General features: G+C 40.3%; 1 protein-coding gene across 1 annotated transcript; it reads right to left on the minus strand.

Annotated features, from left to right (window-relative positions):
* Window positions 1-19,901, minus strand: LOC124138630. Its single transcript, XM_048397254.1, has 8 exons — window positions 18,753-19,901; window positions 17,558-17,849; window positions 16,714-17,406; window positions 9,346-10,283; window positions 6,715-6,750; window positions 3,292-3,577; window positions 2,603-2,749; window positions 1-2,008 (listed from the first exon to the last, which is right to left on the minus strand). The coding sequence occupies exons 2-8, from the start codon at window positions 17,847-17,849 to the stop codon at window positions 387-389; spliced, it is 4,014 nt and encodes a 1,337-aa protein (XP_048253211.1). The 5' UTR covers window positions 18,753-19,901; the 3' UTR covers window positions 1-386.

A 19,901-nucleotide genomic window follows, 5' to 3' on the forward strand; every position in this document is an offset into this window, starting at 1 on the left:
CGAGCGCCAGACAGGGTAACAACAAGCACCATCTTTTAACGTCTTTTGGAATGACGCGGCCGGGGCTCGAACCCCGGACCTTCCGCTCTACCACTAGACCACTTGGATTTGAAGATGTGGACGCTGTCCTTAGCGATGGAGTATAGGGATATAGAGAATCTCACCCGAGTGTCTTTTGATATCAAATAAATCATCACGAGTTGATAAAAGTTGAAAAAACTCCGTGGCTTGCTGAGTTTTTCCACTTTTATCAACAAGCGATATCTCCTGTGGGAGCCAGTTTTGGATGATAAATGTGTTTATCAACCAGTGTATTATATAAACCTTATTGTACTGTCTGAACGCTAAAACGGTTCCTGTATGGAACATGACCCTAAAAGTCTCTGTTACTTGAACACCTGGATGTGTTCTTTACAGGTCACATACAGGCGTCCATATTTGTCCTTAAAGACGCCTTGTGGTACGTCCAGCCCATCATCTGGCGTCAGGACGTCTCGGACATACTCCCCAGCTTCCGTCAGAAGGATGACCTTGTGGACGTCTCTGTCGACAAGCAGGATGTCTCCTTTGTGCTTGCACGTTACCCCTCGAGGCACGCTGACAACTGTATCCCCATGGAGGGTGTACTTGAAGAGTAACTCCCCATCACATGATAAACACAGGAGAGATTTAGACACGTTGTCAGACACTAGAATCCTGCCGCTATGTGTTATGTGCAAATACTCGGGGTACTGTATGTATCTGTTCGACACTGACATGAGCAACACACCTTTCTGGTTCAGAATGTCCACTGATGAAGACACGCCGTCGCAAACACCAGCCGCTATCCTTGCCTCGTCCACACAACTGACTCCCCAGTACCGACGTATTGTTGGTATGGACTTGGCGATGCTAAGGCCTGGATACACTGATACCACATAAAGACTCCTTTGCCACGGAAGACTCACAAGAACAAGATTGTCTCCGAAGTTTGTTATTCCAAACGGACTCTCTTCTAGTTTCAACAGTTTCCGCAATGGCTGGTCGTGCTCTGTGTAGAATTCTTTAATGCTTTTGTTGGTCCAATCAGTGACAACAATAATATCAATTCCTCTCACAGAGATTACAACAATGTCCTTAATTACAGGAATGGTACTGTCAAGACTGGAATTTACATTAAACCGTTGATGTAAAGTTGGATGAAAGGTATCATAATCAATTATCTCTTCGTAGTTTGAGATGCTGTTTCTGAGAGTGATTTTGTTCAAAGCATCCGTGAATCCGTCCATATGAGCTTCAAAATTACTATCAGCAACCCTCGTAATGTCCTCTTCATGTTTGCTGTCTGTCAATGTTTGTGTGTCTGATTTAGTTGCCTCATACAAATCAAACACTTTCGTTTCAGAGTCTGACGTCAAAACATTGTCTATGCTGTGAACCCGTTCTTTCCTAATTTTGACGGCAATTTGATCTGATTGCAATTCTTCTTGTATTTGGTTAATCTCTCTGGACTTGATCCTGTTCATTTCATCAAGAAGTTTCTTCTTCTCCACGCGTATCTTCTCCATCGCTGTCTGACTTTTCATAATAATCTCGGCCTCTACTTCATCAGTTCTGTTTGACACAGCTTTCGTTTGTAATTTGCGTTTTTCAATAATATCCATTTTCAATGCTATTTCTTTCTCTAGATCCAATTTGGTCGCCATCAGACTGGCCTTGACCTTGGGAAGAACATCGCTAATGACTGCAATGCTTTTACATTTCCTATGGTCAACGTTGCAGCAGATATGACAGATCGTTTTCTCACAATCTCGGCAGAACATTGTGACTTTTTCGTCATGGCTTTCACAAACGAAACTACGACGTTTCTCCCTTGTTGCGATGTCCTTCACGTCGTGGTTTTGTGACATGGACATACGACGATGCACACGGATACATCTGCCACAGAATGCAGCTTCACAAGAAGAACACCAAAGAGAAGCTGGAGTTATCTCCCCTTTGTCCCTGCAAACGCTGCATATGTTTAGATCTGGAACAAAAATTTAAAAAAGTAAAACCTCTTTCCATTGATCGAATTTACTCTATGCTTGACCATTCGGGTGAATTATTTGTGAAATAATTATATAACCTTTTGACACATTTTTGATAAGGGGCCTGGAGTTAGCAGTGGGTTTGTTATTCGTTATTCGTTTTTCGAATAACGAAACACGAGCCGGCACCGGGTTCGTTATTCAAAGGCTGTATATTAAACAACTACAGTAATGTGGTCAAATAAACTGAAACGCATTTAATATTTGACAGCAGGTTCGTCTTACATCGTTGTTTTTCGTTATTCAAAAGTACTGAATAGCTTAACGATTGTTGGGAGACAGACTACAGACTGTTTATATTTAATAGAATCATAAACTGAATAACGAACCCGGTGCTGGTTTGTTTTTCGTTATTCAATAGTACTGAATAACTTAACAGCTTTTGGATGATGATGTAAGACGAACCTGCTGGTATATATTAAATGAGTTTCAGGGTATTTGACAGCATTACTGCAGTTGTTTAATATATACAGCCTTTGAATAACGAACCAGGTGCTAACTTCAGGCCCCTTTTTTGATGTACAAAATATTACCTTTGTATTTTAGTGTAAAATCGTCCGCCAATCTGTGTGTGGCGTGGCTTGGTTTCAGCTGACTGACGCTCTTCTCTACTGGACTGTCTGGCGTAGTGGTCGGTGTTGTGTTCCCGCCACGTCTGCAAACACTGCATGTGTCCATTTCTGGAGACATGAAATAAAAAAGATTTGAATTCTTTGAAGAGTAAAAATATTCCTAACGATTAATATTGTGTACTGTTTAATTTGAGAATGATGTTTATAAGAAAATATGCTCAAGTGTCGTCATGAACTTGTCACTAGTGACCGCCTCCGTGGTCCAGTTGTGGTAGAGCGTCCGCCCCGACGGGCCGCGTCATACCAAAAGACGTTAAAAATTGTACTTGTTGTTACCCTGTTTGGCGCTCGGCATTAAGGGGCTAAAACAAGGACTGGTCGGCTCGGAGTCAGTATACTGTGTCTGAGTGGGGTATTAATGTTCAACTGCGGCATGGTATCTTAGTGGGCTAGCACTATAAATTGGCACACACACACACACACACACACACACACACACACACACACACACACACACACACACACAAACGTACGTATTCAAATACGCTATTCAAATGCAATACTCTTGGACGCGACGTTAAACCCCATTTCACCTCACCTCACCACTAGTCATCACTGAGTTCGTTATAACGAACGTTTACAGCACTCACCTGCAGAACCTTGTCCAAAGTCGTCCATCAGCCCCTGTATCACGTGACTTGGTTTCAGCTGTCTGACCCATTCTTCTACTTGACTGTCAGGGTTGGTCACCTTCGTCAGCTGTCTACAGGATGGACATGGGATGGACCTGGCTTGTTTGGCTTCAGGTCTTGACTTGAGGCATTGCAATAGGCAGGACTTACAGAATGTATGGTTGCACTGAAGTGTGGCGGGGCCTGTGAACACCTCGGTACACACTGCACTGGTCAGGTGACTTACTATAAGGTTCTTGGCCATCTGAAACATGTATTGACGTGGAACAGTTACACTTTCACGGTGTATTCTATGACACACACAGTGTTAAAGTGACACGTCTGTAAGTAATATATGACACAGATTACTTAAAATGTAATGTCATGTAATGGATAGTGTGGTACTGAGAGACATTGTGTGTGTTTCTGTAGACAAACATAGTTGCAAATGAATTGGCATTACAGTAAACTACGTTTATAACGAACTGACGGATATAACGAACTGTTTTTTTTAACCCCGTCCATGTGCTGTATATATGCTGTATATGTGCTTATAACGAACTACGGTTATTACGAACTACATTTAGTGGTCCCTTTAAGTTCGTGGTAACCGTAGTTTACTGTACATTATTTGTTTGTTTGTTGTTTAACGCGCATTTCGGAATATTCCAGCTATATGACGGTGGTCTGTAAATAATCGAGTCTGGACCAAACAATCCATGCAGTGATTGACATCATGAAAATCTATCTACTCAGTTCGGATACGATGACATGCATCAACCAAGTCAGCGAGCCTGACCACCGATCCTGTTATTCGCCTCTCACAAGCATGGGTTGCTGAAGACCAGTTATAACCCGGACCTTCACTAACCCGGTTTCTAAACTTTGATCATTTGAGCACAACTACGTTTTAAACATCGATTATTGTAATACAGTGTAAAACATCATATTATAAAGATAGTATTACAGCTATGTCTTCCGGACTGTAAATAGAGGTTTTCAGGCGGGAGTGTTTTGGGATGGAAAATATCCTTTATCAGAAACAAACATTGTATTTTGGAGCCTTGGCGAACTAACTACAAATGGGTTATCATTCAAGTGTGTTTTGGGATGGTAAATATCCTGTATTAGGAATAACCATTGTATTTTAGTGAGAATTGGCGAGTTAAATAAAAAGTGTAAATTCCCCATTCAGGATATTTATCATCCCAAAACACACAAGCGTCATTATCATGTAAAGTCATTCCTAATTCTAAAAAGAACTATTCTCATTTCTTACAAACGGTAACAAGTTTCAAGTTTGCACGGAATGTGCGCATATATTGTTTGATTAGGTCAATGATTGATAGTCGGACAATGCCAACAGTCAATATAGTTCCAACTGAAACCTATTTTTTAGACAGTGGCGTAACTACATATAGACAAAACGACAATTGCCTACACACATTTTATGTTCTACCTGCCTTGGCAATTCACCGGTCCGCCCGCTAGTAATTCTTTTTAGAATAAGGGAATGACTTGATAATTATGATAACGAGGTTATCACGTTTGTGTAGTTTGGTAAATATCCTGTGTGGGGACTATGTATACACGTTTTATTTAACTCGCCAATGCTCGCTAAAATACAATGGTTATTTAACATATATTATATTCCTAATTTATATTTATGATACGGAAACCCACTCAGCTGGTAATCTCTAGATATATGGATAAGTGCCTCGTCGCTATATATATATATATATATATATATATATATATATATATATATATATATATATATATGGATACTGATTTTTCATCAATCGGAACTAGTTATTAACAGTACAAGAAAAAGGTTTTCACAATGGTTGTAATTAACAAGATTTCTCATGATAATGGAATGGTTTTGTCGCTTATGTATAACCATAAGATTATGCATGATGTCCCAACATTGAACAGTTTTAGAGAGATGCCTTGCAATCAGCGAACACAATCAGTTATGAGGATGACGCACCTATTTTGAACACAAAGTAACTGCATATGATACGATTGTAGATTGTAGATAAACACCAGGATGTCGATTGCAACAATGTGGCTGTATCAATATAGGTCATGATGTCACCTCCTCAGAGGGAATTACGACGTGCATTCTAATATAGGGACTCACATATTCACATGACAATTGCTATGGACAATCAACTTTTGTGTGGTTAAACTCATTTGATGACAAGAAATCACTTATCGTTTTATTTTAATAACACGACTGGAGGTCTGTTGGTATATATTGAGTAGGTTCCAATGTTTTCAATGTTTTTATGAAGACATGTATTTACTTGCACAAGATGTTAAAACAATGGCGCTTTTAATGTTGTTTCAGAAATACATCGTACGGTTACATTTACCATACTCATAGTGATGAGTTTGTCGAGTTTGTCGCGCAAAATATCCAGCAGCTCCAACCTTTGTTGTTTACATTTCACACCTTTTGGGGGCGGTCGGGTAGCCTAGTGGTTAAAGCGTTCGCTTGTCACACCGAAGACCCGGGTTCGATTCCCGACATGGGTACATTGTGTGAAGCCCATTTCTGGTGTCCCCCGCCGTGATATTGCTGGAATATTGCTAAAAGCGGCGTAAAACCATACTCACTCACTCACTCACTCACACCTTTTGAGATGCAATCGAGCATGCTCTTTCTACCAAGATTCTATACGACTCTTGCTCAGAAGTTGTTTGATCAAGGTTACAACATTCAAGGCCTCAGTACAGCTTTCAAAATGTTTTATGGTAGACATGTGAAGGACATTTCCAAGTTTGACGCATCAATGACAACAATGATTTCCGATGCAATTCCCTATTTTGACTCGTACAATATGTTCCCGTGGAATTTCAGGTGAACAATTGACTTGCCTTTGCATGTGTTTGGGACGGGTGCCAACGGTGGGGCAGGATACGCTCACCTTTTCGTGGACACCTGGTATCATTACTATTTGAAAGTGATTCATAAACACATGCTCATGATAAAGTCGGAATCTTACAATCGACTCTGCTTAATGCAGACATTATGGATATAGAAAGGGTTTTGCCGCTTTATTTAAGTAGCTGATGGTGGCTTTGTGATCTATGTTGGTTGACACTGCATAGGTTTCAGCGTTCTCCGTCCTCGTTAAGACGAGTATTTCAAACCGGTTTAAATGTTACGGATGTTACTATTCAGATATTCAGGTACACATGCTTATGATATAGTCGGAAACGTACCATGAACTCTGCCTTTAGCACAGATTTCACATGATTATGAAAAGGGTTTTGTCTGTTATTTAAAATTGAAAAGTCATAATATTTACTGAAACGAAAAGCATTTTGAACACTAACTTTGTGCCTAAACAACATGTAATTGCACAAAAAGGCTTAAACTACTGTACTTACATTGTCGCTTCTACATGGCAGGCGTCTGTCTGACTGCTAGTATTGTTATCACCAGTACAAAGAGCAACTTTTGATACAGGTGATGTCATCAAGATTATTTGATATAGGCATTGTACTGTGTTTCAGAATTCCTTTTTAGAGTTGCGTCCCTTCATCGCGTCAGTAACCGCTGATTATGACCAATGTTTTCTCAGTTCCTGATCCGTGCTCGTGAGTTTCAACACTTGGCAACGTCACTGTCTGATTCATAAACACCTGGTTATGATAAATATTATTATAGTTGGAATCGTACAATGGATGATTTAGTATCATAATGAAAATGTTTTTTGTTGCTGTTATTTAAGACCGAAAAGATGTTTTAGATGTATAACAGGTAAAAAAAGAAGACGCAAATATGTCGTATAATAAGCATGGTTCATGTATAGTGTTCCCATGGTTTTATTTCATTTTTGATACCCCGACAACGTGACTCGTTGGTCGCAATATTAGATCATTTGATCTTCTGGTCCAGACTCGACTATTTAGAGGTCGCCGTTATATAGCTGGAAAATTGCTGATAAACAAACAACATATTTGCTCATGCGAGATAGCACTAGACGTTTTGTTCATATGGAACAAGGCCGGGGAGACAACTCTGTCTAAATTTTCCTGGGGGTTTCCAATAGAGCCTATCCTGCAATACCGTCAATGTAAAAGGACGGTTACAGAGAGCGACTATTGGTCAATGTTATTCTGCTACAAGAGTCGGTTACAGAGAGCGACTATTGGTCAATGTTTTCTGCTACAAGAGTCACAGAGGACCATTTTGTGGAGGTCTTGTTTTCAGACAGGTAATAATGAAAACATAGTATTACTTTGCATGACTATCTTTGCCTTGCAACAGTTAACACTTTCTGGATATGTTCTACAAGTTAACCACGGCCTCCGTGGTCTAGTGGATAGAGCGTCTGCCCTGAGAGGGGAATGCCGTAGGTTCGATCCCCGACCGCGTCATATAAAACGACTTTCAAAGATGGTACTTGTTGTTACGCTGCCTGGTGCTCGGCAATAAGGGGTTAAAGCAAGGACTGGTTGGCTCGGAATCAGTACACTGTGCCTGAGTTTGGAAAGAAAGAAGTGATTGCATTAAGACCTTTGGTTAATGTTCGAGACAGAGACTTGGTGACACATGTGCTTAACCCAGCGGTATTTCTCTCTTTATACGGATGATTATGGAGCTTTGGGATCCAGTACGAAAGAGCATTGGACATGTCTTTAGGTTTTAGCGTCGAGTCAAATGTTAATAATACTGATGTGTGGTTTTGGCAGATTTCTTCCTCAGTTACCATACTGGCCTAATATTAGTATCTGGTATTACTTCATATGCCACTTATACCAAGTTCTTTCATGTGTCGTTTGTACCAATTTGACATTATTATTTCCTCTTTCAGAACCATGAAAATTGAGGTATTAAACAGTCATATATGCCAATAACACCAGTCCCTTAGCTTCAATCACCATCGGAATGCCCATGGAATCCCCACGGGGGAGCACGGGTTATTACGACCTGACCTAGACTGTACATAGATGCAAGGCCTTGAAGCATTACTAAGTTCCTCTTTAACGTCTTCACATCACCAACGTTATCTGTTCAGGGTTATGGTTGACTTGAAGGCACTATGTAATTGCACAAAATCACAAACCAGGAAGAAATACATTTATTGGACAAAAGCCAAAATACAAAAGTTGTTCACCTTCAAGTAAATACAGGTGGTGCCATGTTGTTCAGGGCGGCATTGGATGAGAACAATGATAGAGTCGAATATCTATGAGTAGAGTAAAGGGTTTAATGTTAATGGATTGTGTTCCAGCATTGCTATATATTAGGCTATAGCCGGCAGCCTATGTTAAAGTTTTGTATACCAGAAGATTGCGAATATTAAATATTTACATGTAGCAAGATTTACAGCGTCATATTCCAGTAACCGTTATTAATCAAGGCATGTCATGAGTCATAAGTTAAGTTGAGTTCACGCACATAGTGACGTGGAGGTACGCGTGGGTGTTGCTGCTTGTACCAGTCCGGGCTTACGCCAGTTAACAAAGGCAAGCCCTTTGAGATGCCAAGCAGCAGTTTTAACATGGATACCACACTCGGACACATAATACTGACATGTGGGATAGAATCACCGACCTTCCAATCTCGGAGAAGACAAGACTTATAAGATTGTACAAAAGCACACTTTTTCTTAACAAACCAACCAAAACAATTCCAATTTTTTAGCCTTGTGTTTGAAATGAAACATTCAATTGACAGCAACGAACAATATATATGCTCCAAAGTTGAAGGTCAAAGACTCAAACACAGACGGTGTTAGATTATGCTGATGTGATGCTTGATCAGGTTCAGGTAAGAAACAGAATCACTATATTTTTAGAAACAAGAGCTGTCAGCTTTGTCCACCAGGCACAACACGACAGCCTTCAGCACGTGCTTCTTTCATGGTTTTCAGACTGTGAATCCTGGGACCCTGTCCCTGTATGCGTTCTAGCTTCATCTTCATTCCCAGGTCCATTGAGTGGACCAACATTGTAACCATGCCATTCGAGTCTATTCAGGCTTTAATTGTGGTGATTATTGACATAATCCTATTGGGTGAATTTGAACACTTTCACATTATTGAGACAGGAGACATACAGCAAGCCGTCGCTGTCCAGACAGATACCAGAAGGATAATAGAGACCATCCTGATCTGTGAGAACATCTCTCACAAACTGCCCCGACTCTGCCAGCTGAATCACTTTGTGGGAGTCACTGTCTGCAAGGAGGATGTCGCCTGTGCTGGTTGTTGTGACCCCCCGAGTATGTTTCAGAGCTCTGTCTCCTGTGGGGGTGTAGGTGAAAACAGCTTCTCCGTCACGGGTCACACACACAAGGGAGGCCACTCCTCCATCACTAACTAACAGATTGTTCTGTCTGGTCACGTGGATGAAATCTGCAGTAGGTTCGATACCCGTGTTGATAGACTTCAGTACATTGCCTGACATATCCAGAATATCCAGAGAGTGTTTGACTTTGTAATTACTCGCTAGTAGTTGTGACTGACTCAGGCATGCTAGGGCGAAGTATCCGTGCTTCGTTGTCATGGTTGACAGCAGTATAGGATCAGGGTTGAAGCCAATCACAGCTATCATCTTCTTGTTAGGGACACTAACAGCAACCTGGCTGTCACTCATCTTAGCTAATCGACGTGGTTTACCTGATAGAGTTAGACATTTGTGGTGTGGTTTTGACTTTAAACCATAAAATGCCTTAACATTATTATCACCAGAATTTGTTATAACAATGACCTTTTCACAAGCAACTGTCAACACTGTGACATCGAAAATAAAGTTAAACACATTCTCACCATCTATGTGACAGTCAACTGTGTGACACAGACGAGGTGAAGACGTCCTGTCACTTATATCCTTCACTATGTCAATATGACCGAGCTGTATATCCTCCACAGATGCTCTCACTTCGTCCATGTCATGTGTGAAAATAACCCCCTCGGAGGTTGGTGTACTGACAGCATCTGTGTCTGTGTCTGTGTTAGATTCCGCTGCCGACTCGTAGACGTCGTACATGTCTGCCACAGACTCTGTCGTCACGGCTTTCTCCACGAACTCTGCTTCCTGCTGGTACATCTGTTGGTCAATCTCCTGAGATTTGATGAATGCTTTCAGTTCTTGTATGTTTCTGTCAGTTGATCGGTCGACCTGGTCCATCAGTTCCTTTTCCTTCTTCATCAGCATTTCTGTAGCAGCCCTGTGTGTGTCTCTGATTTGTGTTTTAACGTTTTCTGCATTTCGGGTCAACTCCTCAATCTGGATTTGTGCAATTGACATCATCTCAGCTGTAGATTTCACATTTCCCTTTAATCTTTTAGTTTTTCGCAAAAGTTCTTCTTTTACAAGTGGGTTCATGTGTTCAATTGTATCAACATCATCACATTTCCTATGTTTTATGCTACAACAGAGAGTACATATAGCTACTTTGCAATCTTTACAAAATAGTTCAATTCGTTTGTCTTTGTGTAATTTACACATTGGATGAGGAGCTGATTTTCTTCTTCCTTGTATTTGTAAATCAACTATTTCATGGTCTCGTAGATTTGGCATTTTGTTGTGTAGCTTGAGGCATTCACCACAGAAGGCGTCATTGCAGACAGAGCACCAGGACGTGGCAGGGGTTGTCTTCCCGTCGTGTCTGCAAACACTGCACGAGTCCATTTCTGAAGATATGAAATTAAACAGTAAAATCATTGTTTGTGATTAATAATGAGTACCATTTGTGTTCAGGAATCTCAGTCATTTTAAATAAATGTAAAAGCTAAAACATAAGAACATGTTGAAGCGTCGTCATAAACCAGATGAATACTCACTTGTAGAACTTTGTCCAAAATCGTCCATCATACTCTGTATAATGTGGTTTGGTTTCAGCTGACTGACCCACTCCTTTACTGGTCTAGCAGGGTTGGTCACCTTTGTCAGTTGTCTACAGGAGGGACACGGGATGCATTTGTCTTGCATTGCTTTAGGCTGTGTTTTGGTGTATTTCAGCAGACATGTCTTACAGAATGTGTGACAACACTGAAGCGTGGCAGGGTCTGTGAACACCTCTGAACAGATGACACAGGTCAGGTAATTGTCTTCCAGGGTTTTAGCAGTCGCCATCTGAGAGAAAATATACATTGATACTAGGTTGCACAACAACATTGACACTATCACATGGTAATAACTATGTTATAAGAACATTACCAGTGACCATTATAAGCTTGTAACAGGCCAGTACATATCTAATCATTGCATTCAAATAAGTGTCAAAATGATAGCATAAACATGAAAGCGTCGTTAAACTAACGTGATATTAAATACCTGTCTGCATATTTGTCATGACATTCATTTAAGTCGTTGTCACTGCCGGTGTCCTTGCAAGGCTTGTATATTTGATTACGTTTCATGCTATCACAATGGAATCATATATGAGACTATTTTTATTCACAGTCAACAAAGTGACGGTCGTATCTTTGTGTATCAGTTTAGGAAGGGCCATAACTCCGTCCATACTCTCGATGGCCGCCGGTCACATGACGTAGATCACCAATGGCCTTTTTCAATGAAGTTTATGGAATGGTCAAAATCAATACCTTATTGAATTCATTGTATATTTGTTGATACGGATATTTTTGGGCATCAACAAATGACGTAAATGTAGTGTAAACAATTTAGTGTAAAATTTGTTTGATATGAAAGCATAGCCTCTCCCTTAAAATGTCAACATTGTTATAAATCACTGGTTGTTTCTTTCATATGTTTAACTGTTTTGATGAGCAAATATATAGATGATAAGTAGATATTACTTACATGCAGAGCATTACCTTTACACGTGACTAGCTTGATACACTGCAGAGGGCGTCTAACGTACTTGTTGAGACTTGACAATAAACTGATAGCCTTTATATTGACGTGTTTAGTCACGCGATTCTTATGCGATAAGACAGCTGGGTTATGGAATCAAAGCTCGCTATTTATGAGGAGAGCAACACTGAATTCATTACTGACAACAGTCAATATAGTTTCAACTGAAACCTATTTTTTTAGACAGTGGCGAAAATACATGTAAGCAACACGATAATTGCCTAGTCATATATTATGTTCTAATTTCCTTGACAATTCATCGGTCCGCCCGCTAGAGTAATTGCCCCTTATGTATAAGGCGTCTGTTTGCCTGGCCGTCATAACGTTATAAAATGCAGCCAGATGATGTCCACACAGCGACCAAATTAAACGTCCCTTTTTGACACCAATTTACGGTATCTCAGACTATTACTTTGATAGGGAATGCCCACCTATTCGCGGACACCTGCTTTCATTACTATTTGAAAGTGATTCATAAACACATGCTCATGATATAGTCGACATCTCACAATCGACTCTGCTTAATGCAGACATTACGGACATAGAAAGGGTTTTGTTGCTTTATTTAAGTAGCTGATGGTGGCTTTGTGACATTGGTTGACATTACATAGGTTTCAGTTTTTCGTGCCCTTGTTAAGACGAGTATTTCAAACAGGTTTACATATTACGGATGTAACTATTCAGGTATTCAGGTACACATGCTTATAATAAAGTCGGAATCGTACCATGAACTCTGCCTTTAGCACAGATATCGTATGATTATGAATAGGATTTTGTCTATGTTATTTAAGACTGAATAGACATAATATTTACTTAAACGTTTAGCATTTTGAACATTAACTTTGTGCCTAAACAACATGTAATTGCACAAAAAGGTTTAAACTACTGTACTTACATTGTCGCTTCTACATGGCAGGCGTCTGTCTGACTGCTAGTATTGTTATCACCAGTACAAAGAGCAACTTTCGACGCAGGTGATGTCATCAAGATTATTTGATATAGGCATTGTCTATTGTACTGTGTTTCAGAATTCCTTTTTAGAGTTGCGTCCCTTTTTCGCGTCAGTAACCGCTGATTATGACCCCTGTTTTCTCAGTTCCTTATCCGTGCTCGTGAGTTTCAACACTTGGTAACGTCAATGTCTGATTCATAAACACCTGTCTATGAATTTTTTTATTATAGTTGGAATCGTACAATGGATGATTTCGTATGGTAATGAAAATGTTTTTGATGCTGTTGTTTAAGACCGAAAAGATATTTTAGATAAATAACAGGTAAAAGGAATATGCTGATAAGTCGTATCATGAGCATGGGTTCATGTATAGTGTTCCCGTGGTTTTATTTCAGGTGAACAATTGACTTGCTTTTGCATGTGTTGCTGCAGGTGCTACCGATGGTGCAGGATACGCTTGCCTTTTCATGAACATCTAATAGCATGACTATTTGAAAGTGATTCACAAAGACATGCTTATGATTACGTTAGTCTTGACGCATTTATTTTACCAAAAGCAGATGTGACTTTGATCATTCCTTACATACGTCAGACGCGATGATATAACTGAAATATTGTTCAAAGTGGCCGTGACCCAAACTCGCTAACTTCGTTTTAATGTCACAGACCTACACGACTTAAATGGACGCAGACTGTTCAGCTGTGCAAATATGATATGTTCACGAAGTAACATGTTACTAATATACCTCCACAGATGATCACTGGAACTCTTTTGGTGACATGTTGGCAATCAAGATGAAACTGAAGTGTTTGCAACGAGGCGCTACGCCGACGCCATGTTTACAACTGTCCGGGTCAGAATTGGTCCCCAGCAACCTATGCTGGTCGTTAGACGCGGCCAAAATGGAACAGGGGGTCAGCCTTGGTGACTTTGTTGATACCCCGACAACGTGACTCGTTGGTCGCAATATAGATCATTTGATCGTCTGGTCCAGACTCGATTATTTGGAGGTCGCCGTTATATAGCTGGAAAAATAGCTGATAAACAAACAAACAAACAAACAACATATTTGCTTATGTCAGATAGCACTAAACGTTGTTTAAGTTTCGTTCATATGGAACATGGCCGGGGAGACAACTCTGTCTAAATTTTCCTGGGGGTTTCTAGTAGAGCCTATCCTGCAATACCGTCAATGTAAAAGGACGGTTACAGAGAGCGACTTCTGGTCAGTGTTATGCTGCTACAAGAGTCACGGAGGACCCTTTTGTGGAGGTCTTGTTTTCAGACAGGTGATAATGAAAACATAGCATTGCTTTGCATGACTATCTTTGCCTTGCAACAGTGAACACTTTCTGAATATGTTCAACAAGTTAACCACCGCCTCCCTGGTCTAGTGGATAGAACGTCTGCCCTGAGAGGGGAATGCCGTAGGTTCGATCCCCGACCGTGTCATATAAAACGACTTTCAAAGATGGTACTTGTTGTTACGCTGCCTGATGCTCGGCAATAAGTGGCTAAAGCAAGGACTGGTCGGCTCGGAGTCAGTATACTGTGCCTGAGTTTGGAAAGAAAGAAGTAATTGCATTAAGACCTTTGGTTAATGTTCGAGACAGAGACTTGGTGATACATGTGTTTAACCCAGCGATATATATCTCCTCGTACGGATGATAATTGAGCTTTGGAATCCAGTACACAATAGGATTGGACATGTCTTTAGATTTTACCGTCGAGTCAAAAGTTAATAATACTGATTCTGGGTTTTGTTCTTCCTCAATCATCATGCTGGCCTAATATTAGTATCTGGTATTACTTCATATGCCACTTATACCAAGTTCTTTCATGTGTCTTTTGTACCAATTTGACATTATTATTTCCTCTTTCAGAACCATGAACATTGAGGTATTAAACAGTCATGTATGTCAATAACACCAGTCCCTTAGCTTCAATCACCATCGGAATGCCCATGGAATCCCCAGGGGGGGAGACACGGGTTATTACGACCTGACCTAGACTGTACATAGATGCAAGGCCGTGAAGCATAGCTCCTTTTTAAAGTCTTCACATCACCAACGTTATCTGTTCAGGGTTGACTTGAGGCGCTATGTCATTGCACAAAATCACAAACCAGGAACAAAGAAATTTATTGGACAAAAGCCAAGGTACAAAGTTGTTCATCTTCAAGTAAATACAGGTGGTGATGTGAAATGGGGTTTAACGTCGCGTCCAAGATTATTGCACTTATATAGCGACGTTCATGCACGTGTGTGTGTGTGTGTGTGTGTGTGTGTGTGTGTGTGTGTGTGTGTGCGTGTGTGGCTGCTTGTACTAGTCCGAACTAATGCCGATTTATAGTGCCAGGCCAATGAGATATCATGCCGCAGTTAAACAAGAATACCCTACTCAGAGATAGTATACTGACTCCGAGCCGACCAGTCCTTGTTTTAGCCCCTTAATGCTGAACGCCAGACAGGGTAACAACAAGTACCATATTTTAACGTCTTTTGGTATGACGCGGCCGGGGATCGAACTCCGGACCTTTGGCTCTCCGGGTGGATGCTCTACCACTCACGTGACCCTTTCTTGCTTCAACTTCATTCCCAGGTCTATTGAATGGATCAACATTGTTATCCATGCCATTCGAGTCTATTCAGGCTTTAATTGTGGTGATTATTGTCATAATCCTATTTGGTGAATTTGAACACTTTCACATTATTGAGACAGGCGACATACAGCAAGCCGCCGCTGTCCAGGCAGATGCCAGAAGGATATCGCAGACCATCCTGATCTGTGAGAACATCTCTGACAAACTGCCCAGACCCAGTCAGCTGGATCACCTTGTGGGACTTTCTGCATGCAAGCAGGATGTCTCCTGTGCTGGTTGGTGTGATTCCATGTGGATTTCTCAGAGCTCTGTCTCCCGTGGGAGTGTAGGTGAAAACAGCTTCTCCTTCACGGGTAATGCATACAAGGGAGGCCACTCCTCCGGCACTAACTAACACATTGTTCTGTCTGGTCACATGGATGAAATCTGCAATAGGTACAATATCCGTGTTGATAGACTTCAGTACATTGCCTGACATATCCAGAATATCCAGAGAGTGTTCGACTCCACAATTACTCGCTAGTAGTTGTGACTGATTCAGGCATGCTAGTGCGAAGTGTTTGTGCTTCGTTGTCATGGTTGACAGCAGTACAGGATCAGGGTTGAAGCCTATCATAGCTATCATCTTCTTGACAGGGACACTAACAGCAACCTGGCTGTCACTTATCTTAGCTAATCGATATGGTTGACCTGATTGGGTTAGACATTTGAGATGTGGTTTTGACTTTAAACCATAAAATGCCTTAACATTATTATCACCAGAATTTGTTATAACAATGACCCTTTCACAAGCAACTGTCAACACTGTGACATCGAAAACCAAATTAAACTCATTCCCTATGTGACAGTCAACTGTGTGATACAGACGAGGTGAAGACGTCCTGTCACTTACATCCTTCACTATGTCAATATGGCCGAGCTTTATATCTTCCACAGATGCTCTCACTTCGTCCATGTCATGTGTGAAAATAACCCCCTCGGAGGTTGGTTTACTGACAGCACCTGTGTCTGTGTTAGATTCAGCTGCCGATTCGTAGACGTCGTACATGTCTGCCACAGACTCTGTCGTCACTGCTTTCTCCACGAACTCTGCTTCCTGCTGGTACATCTGTTTGTCAATCTCCTGAGATTTGATGAATGCTTTCAGTTCTTGTATGTTTCTGTCAGTTGATCGGTCGACCTGGTCCATCAGTTCCTTTTCCTTCTTCATCAGCACTTCTGTAGCAACCCTGTGTGTGTCTCTGATTTGTGTTTTCACGTTTTCTGCATTTCGGGTCAACTCCTCAATCTGGGATTGTGCCATTGACATCACCTCAGCTGTAGATTTCACATTTCCCTTTAGTCGTCTAGTTTTTAGCAAAAGTTCTTCTTTTACAAGTGGGTTCATATGTTCAATTGTATCAACATCGTTACATTTCCTATGTTTTATGCTACAACAGAGAGTACATATAGCTACTTTGCAGTCTTTACAAAATAGTTCAATTCGTTTGTCTTTGTGTAATTTACACATTGGGTGAGGTGCTGATTTTCGTCTTCCTTGTGTTAGTAAATCAACTATTTCATGGTCTCGTAGATTTGGCATTTTGTTGTGTAGCTTGAGGCATTCACCACAGAAGGCGTCATTGCAGACAGAGCACCAGGACGTGGCAGGGGTTGTCTTCCCGTCGTGTCTGCAAACACTGCACAAGTCCATTTCTGAAGATATGAAAATTAAACAATAAAATCATTGTTTATGATAAATAATGAGTCTCATTTGTGTTCAGGAATCTCAGTCATTTTAAATAAATGTAAAAGCTAAAACATAAGAACATGTTGAAGCGTCGTCATAAACCAGATGAATACTCACTTGTAGAACTTTGTCCAAAATCGTCCATCATACTCTGTATAATGTGGTTTGGTTTCAGCTGACTGACCCACTCCTCTACTGGTCTAGCATGGTTGGTCACCTTCGTCAGCTGTCTACAGGAGGGACACGGGATGCATTTGTCTTGCATTGCTTTAGGCTGTGTTTTGGTGTATTTCAGTAGACATGTCTTACAGAATGTGTGACAACACTGAAGCGTGGCAGGGTCTGTGAACACCTCTGAACAGATGACACAGGTCAGGTAATTGTCTTCCAGCGTTTTAGCAGTCGCCATCTGAGAGAAAATATACATTGATACTAGGTTGCACAACAACATTGACACAATTTAAAGCCTATAATTTGCAGGGGAAGAAGATTAAAGAGAGGCCATTCGTTAGCTTTTAACAGATCAGTATATATCTAATCATTGCATGCCAATAAGTACTTATTATAGTATATAGTAATTATTGCTAACGTATACTCATTACTTATTACCTGTCTGTATAAAGTTCATGAATTCGTGTATGCCTGCATATTCATAGGCGGATCCAGAAGGTGTGTGTGTGTGTGTGTGTGTGTGTGTGTGTGTGTGTGTGTGTGTGTGTGTGTGTGTGTTTGTGAGGACTCACCCCTTTTGAAAAGTTAATGTAGTATATTGTATGCAGTAAAATTATCTGAGAGATCCATCGAGTTTGAATGTGCTGGATCCGCCCTTGATATTTGATTAAAATTCATGTTACACAATAGAATCAGAGATGAGACAAAATTGTTTTTGCAAATTGTACAAATTGATGGTGGTCTCTATGAGTATCAGTTTCAGAAGGGACATAACTCCGTCCATCTTCTCGATGACCGCCTGTTACACGACAGAGATTACCACTGTCCTGTTCAATCGAGTTTTTGTGATGGATAAAATCAACATCTAATTGTATTTATTGCATTATTTATATATTTGTTTCTGTGGATATTTTTAGGGTACTAATTTCGAATGTAAACCAAAACCTAAGGTATAAATTAGGCAACTTTCGCTATCAAATCTGTAAGGCTACTTTCGTTATCAATATCGGTTTGAATATGAAAGAATAACCTCTCCCTCAGAATATCAACATTATTTTAATTCGCTTAATGTTGTCTTCATATGTTTAACTGTTTTGATGTACAAATATACAAGTAGATATTTACTTATGCAGAGAATTACCTTCAGAGGTGATTACCTTGACACACACAGCGTCTCACTTCCTTGTTGGGACTTGACAACAAAGCTGGTCACGTGTATGTTTACCGTGGGTAGTCACGTGATTAATGTATACTACATTTGTTCCTTCGCGGTAGGACAGCCGACCAACTAATAAATCTTCAACAGTTGAATGGCGAGTCTTGAGGGTTATTCAACAACTCGCTGTTGACGAGGAAAGAATAAACCTAACCAAAAGTGATTTAATCATTGTTTAATTCAATAAACAGGTTCAAAGCGTACCCACGTTTTCTCATAACAATTTACGCAAGTTAGCTCCTTTCAAAATATTCCTAGTTTATGATGTTATCGGACATATTGTCATACAGCTACTTTGATGGATATATGTTTACAAACCGTGCATTAGGATGTACAAAAGTTATAAGCATAGAGAAGTATAAGTTAAAATCCTCAAAAGTAAACCGTATTACATTTGACGCACTGACGTCACACACTAAAAGTACTATTTCAGGATTAAGGGTCACAGGTGTCACGGTGTCCGTCATTTGTCATTAATGCTTGCGACATTCCACCTGTCATTACAGATTAAACAAACATAACTGTCAATCAAGTTAAAGTCAACTGATTCATGTTCATGTTAGTGAAACGGTAAATCATGGATTGCATGAGATGTCCAATCCGAATGGTATGGTACTGCCGGAGTGGCGGGCGACACACGGGACTCGGGACACACGACAAAACATTTTCCATAAACATACAAATTTCTCTGTGCAGTTTTAAAACTTAAACTGTCATGTTATTGTTTTACGTAACACCAGTCAAGATTGTATTATGATTCTTAAGTTTTGTTATTATGATGCATCTTCTTCGCAGAATAATTCCAAAATACATACAATTGAGGGCAAACTAGCAGAGGACAATTTTGAAAGTTTCCTTCTATGAACTGCATTCTATGAACTTGTCTTACAAAATTATGAACGACCTCACTCATTAATTATTTCCGGACACACACCCTTATTATCTGGTCGTCGCCTCTTTGGTATTCCAACATGTGAAACAAAAAGAGCTTCTACGTCATTTATCTCAATCAGTATCCCAATTTTAAACAATTCCCTGAAAAAGGACTTTTGTAGTTGACTATTGTTGCCCTTA

This window comes from Haliotis rufescens, unplaced genomic scaffold (assembly GCF_023055435.1).
Source record: "Haliotis rufescens isolate VD_foot unplaced genomic scaffold, xgHalRufe1.0.p SCAF_17, whole genome shotgun sequence".
NCBI classification, from domain to species: Eukaryota; Metazoa; Mollusca; class Gastropoda; order Lepetellida; family Haliotidae; genus Haliotis; species Haliotis rufescens.

Coding starts and splice junctions, on each gene's coding strand:
- LOC124138630 (XM_048397254.1), bottom strand. CDS start 17,849: ATGGCGACTGCTAAAACGCTGGAAGACAATTACCTGACCTGTGTCATC. Junction 10,284..16,713: donor TGAATCTAACACAGACACAG/GTGCTGTCAGTA, acceptor AATCTAACACAG/ACACAGACACAGATGCTGTC. Junction 3,578..6,714: donor TGCCATGTAGAAGCGACAAT/GTAAGTACAGTA, acceptor TACATGTTTCAG/ATGGCCAAGAACCTTATAGT.